This window comes from Chionomys nivalis, chromosome 3 (assembly GCF_950005125.1).
Source record: "Chionomys nivalis chromosome 3, mChiNiv1.1, whole genome shotgun sequence".
NCBI lineage: Eukaryota > Metazoa > Chordata > Mammalia > Rodentia > Cricetidae > Chionomys > Chionomys nivalis.
Window position 1 is genome coordinate 74,294,220 of NC_080088.1, and position 4,098 is coordinate 74,298,317.

At 35.5% G+C, this 4,098-nt stretch overlaps 1 protein-coding gene across 1 annotated transcript; it reads left to right on the top strand.

Annotated features, from left to right (window-relative positions):
* The first annotated feature begins 2,690 nt into the window (after positions 1-2,690).
* LOC130871311 (olfactory receptor 2L13-like) lies at positions 2,691-3,629 on the top strand. Its single transcript, XM_057764666.1, has one exon. It carries the CDS (start codon positions 2,691-2,693, stop codon positions 3,627-3,629), a length of 939 nt encoding a protein of 312 aa, XP_057620649.1.
* Positions 3,630-4,098: the final 469 nt, after the last annotated feature.

The window sequence follows — 4,098 nt, forward strand, 5'->3', positions numbered from 1 at the left end:
AGATAGCTATAAAATCTATTTCCATTTTATGTGACAAGTTCTGTTTTACAATTGTTTTTGTGCTCACCGCAAACATATGGAAGGCTAAATAATTTGATGCTAAACGTGAATAAATTTCGCAAAATACTATTTGCTATTATTTAGTGTTGAAAATTATCAGTAGTCAAACATTAGTATCCAGGCCAGTAACCTGCTGAGGCCCTGTCTTCAGTGTTTCTCTCAGTTATAAGGGTACACACATGCAAAGTATGGACTCTTATACTGAGGACAGGTAAGAGAAGAAAGAAAATGTGTGTTGGAGAGATAATAAATCATAATTTTAGATTTTTCTTGCTTGAGAGTGAATGGAGAAAAATCAGATGAAATCGAAGAGCAGTAGGAGAGATCATTACTGAGGCAGACCTACGATGAGGACTGCAATAGAAATGTAGGAAACATTATCCTGGCAGAAAATTTATTCATTTCATATTTTCAGATAATATTTTTAATTTTTGCATTATAATATAGCCATATCAGATCTATTTTATAATTTACTCTATCTAGATTCTACCATATGCTCTTCTTGCTCTCTTGCAAATTCAGTTATTCATTGCTAAATAATCATTCTTGAAAAAAATATATACCTGTAACATCATACAGATTGAAGACATATTTGTATATTTAGAACATGAATATTCACATGTATATGAAATAAAATTATTTTATTTATTTATTTATTTATTTATTTATTTATTTTTTGGTTTTTCGAGACAGGGTTTCTCTGTGGTTTTGGAGCCTGTCCTGGAACTAGCTCTTGTAGACCAGGCTGGTCTCGAACTCACAGAGATTGAAACAAAATTATTAATTTTATTCTTGTTTTAATTTATTTATTCACTATATATTTTGTCTTATTTTCCTCAGTTGAATAAGTCTAAAGTGCATAAGTAAAATATATGTGACATAAAAATTAATAAGTAAGAGCAAGACATTGCTTTGTTTTTTTGGGCTGCTGAGATAGCTCAACATGTAAACGCACTTACCTCCAAACTGATGATTTGAATTTGGTACTCAGGAAGGAGGAAGTATATTGACTGTCCCAATGATATTCTTTCTTCCATGCAAGTACATATAAAAAGAATGAAAATATAACAATTTAAAAATTTTGATGAGCAAAATTGTTGAGGAACTGCCTTGACAAAAATCACCTCTTACCAGGGTAGGGGTGTGGGAAGAAATAAAGGTAAGGAATATGAAGACACATACAAATAATAAGACAGAAACATAAGACAGTATTGGGAGGGTATTTCAGGAATTACTCAGACCCTGAAATCACCCATTTTTATTTTTCCACAGCTTTTATACCCAACATAAATTGAGGAGAAGGTAACAAAAGACTTCTTTCACATGATACAAAAGGTTTACTCACATAGTCAATTTAGAGACATTAGCATTCTGTTGTCTAGCTAGAGAGGTGCCCCAAGTCACCTATTCCAGGTCACAGACCGCCCTTCCCTAGGTGACCCCATAGTTACAAAAGAAAGGAACAGAAGCACCTCTACATCCTGTTGTCAGGATGGCACTGATGCTATCTTAACTTCAAAATAACTAAGAAATCACCTCCTGAGTTAGGAGGTGCAACTATGGCTGTCAAGTCTCCAAACTCTCTGACCATCAGACAAGGTGGAAATGGGCCTGCATTTTTCAGCCTCCACAAAGAATAAATAATGCACACATGGACATTTCTTCCTCAATGAACATATTTTTAAGGGCTTCTCACTCCTGTTAATGGTGTACAAAAACCAGAACTTTAGAGTAAGGAGAAAGCAATGCTTATAAACAACATTTATACTATTTGAACATGTACCTATAATATTTGCAATTGTAAACTATAACAAAAATACATATTAGGCAATGTGTAATATTTGTTATGTTTTATTGTATAAAATGTTTTATTATGAGTATGTATTCAATTAATATCTGTGAAATTTACAAAAATCAAAGCACTACTTATGGAGAAAGTACATACAAATAACATCTTATCACTAGTGTGAATCTGAGCACACAAACCTTTTAATACCAGAACAGTGAATTGGGAGTGGAGAGAGTTTTCAAGAAAGGCAAAGATTTATTAGAAAATTTGAGAGGAAGAGCACCAAGGAGCAGATCTTAGAGATCTGTTTGCAGTATAGCCAATTATGGGAACAGAACCAGAAAGTATGTGATACAGAAGTTAGAGGCTTCCTTAGTATAAGGTCAGTTGATGATCTACATAATGGTTTTTGCATAGAGTTGTCTAGGGGGAAAGTTGTGAGCTATTTTAATCATGTTGCCACCCTTGATAAAGCCATAGAGATATTTCTGAATTGAGAATTTGGCCAGATGCAAGATGCAAGGAACATTCAGTTCAGATTTCAAAATAATTTCTTTCTTCAAAGACTTAAAGTCCTTGTAGTGCAGGTCTTTTACTTCTTTGGTTAGTGTTACCCCAAGATATTTTATGTTATTTCTGGCTATTGTGAAGGGTGATGTTTCGCTGTTTTCTTTCTCAACCACTTTATCATTTCAACAGAAGGACTGTGCTGCAGGAAGAGCAATTCAGTGCAAGTATTCACTACAAGACAGTTCCTCTTTATTCTCTTGTTCCAGTTCATCTGATAAGTATATTTTGATCATAAGTTTCTTTTTCAAGAAAGATATAGCAACACATTTTCATGGAGAAATTGAATCAGAGCTCAAGTGATTTCATTTTGTTGGGGTTGTTTCCACAAAACCAAACAGGCCTTCTGCTTTTACTGCTCATCATCTCCATATTCCTTGTGGCCTTGCTTGGCAACTCAACGATGATCCACCTCATTCGTGTGGATCCCAGGCTCCACACACCCATGTATTTTCTACTCAGTCAGCTCTCTCTCATGGACCTGATGGATGTCTCTGCCACTGTTCCCAAGATGGCATTCAACTTCCTCTCTGACCAGAAAACCATCTCTTTCCTAGGCTGTGGAGTGCAATCTTTTTTCTTTCTGACCATGGCAGGTTCCGAGGGCTTGCTCCTGGCTTCCATGGCCTATGACCGTTTTGTTGCCATCTGCCACCCTCTTCATTATCCTATTCGCATGAGCAAATTGATGTGCCTGAAGATGATCATAGGATCCTGGATATTGGGTTCAATCAACTCTTTAGCACATACAGTCTATGCCCTTCACATTCCTTACTGCCATTCTAGGTCCATTAACCATTTCTTCTGTGATGTCCCAGCAATGCTTCCCCTGGCCTGTATGGACACTTGGGTTTATGAGTACATGGTGTTTGTCAGCACAAGCCTGTTTCTCCTACTTCCTTTTCTTGGCATCACAGCTTCCTATGGACGTATTCTTTTTGCTGTCTTCCATATGCGCTCAAAAGAGGGAAGGAAAAAGGCCTTCACCACATGTTCAACTCACTTAACTGTGGTGACATTTTACTATGCACCTTTTGTCTACACTTATCTTCGACCCAGGAGTCTCCGTTCTCCCACAGAAGATAAGATTCTGGCTGTCTTCTACACCATCCTCACCCCCATGCTCAACCCCATCATCTACAGCCTGAGGAATAAGGAGGTTCTGGGGGCCATGACAAGAGTCTTTGTGACATTTTCTTCCACCAAAACTTGATCATTTTCTTTCTACTCCTTTTATATTTAACAGAGAATGTCATAGAGCAGGGCTGTCTATTGGAAACATTTTCATATTATACCTTCCTAGTGATTCATTATTAGTTAAGTTTAAATAATACATTTCTCATTATATGTTAGTATAATTATTCACATACTTAATTATAACACTATAGTCAATTATTTTAATGACAATTATTAGACAATGAATTAGTATACTAACACAACATGAGATATACTTTGTGTGTTTATTATAATATGCTTATATTGGCATGTTTCTATAAAATTAACATAAATTTACTGCTTTGTTCAAATATTTTGACTTCATTCTATTTTTAATTAATTAATTATTTAATTGTTTAAAAAACTATCTTTTCTCATTTTACATACTCAGTTACAACTTCCTCCCCTTCTCCCACTTCCTCAACCTTTTCCTCCATTGCAACCCCATCTACCTATCAGAGAGGGTA

Bases quoted from the DNA above. Each gene is read 5' to 3' on its own strand.
- LOC130871311 (XM_057764666.1), top strand. From the start codon at position 2,691: ATGGAGAAATTGAATCAGAGCTCAAGTGATTTCATTTTGTTGGGGTTG.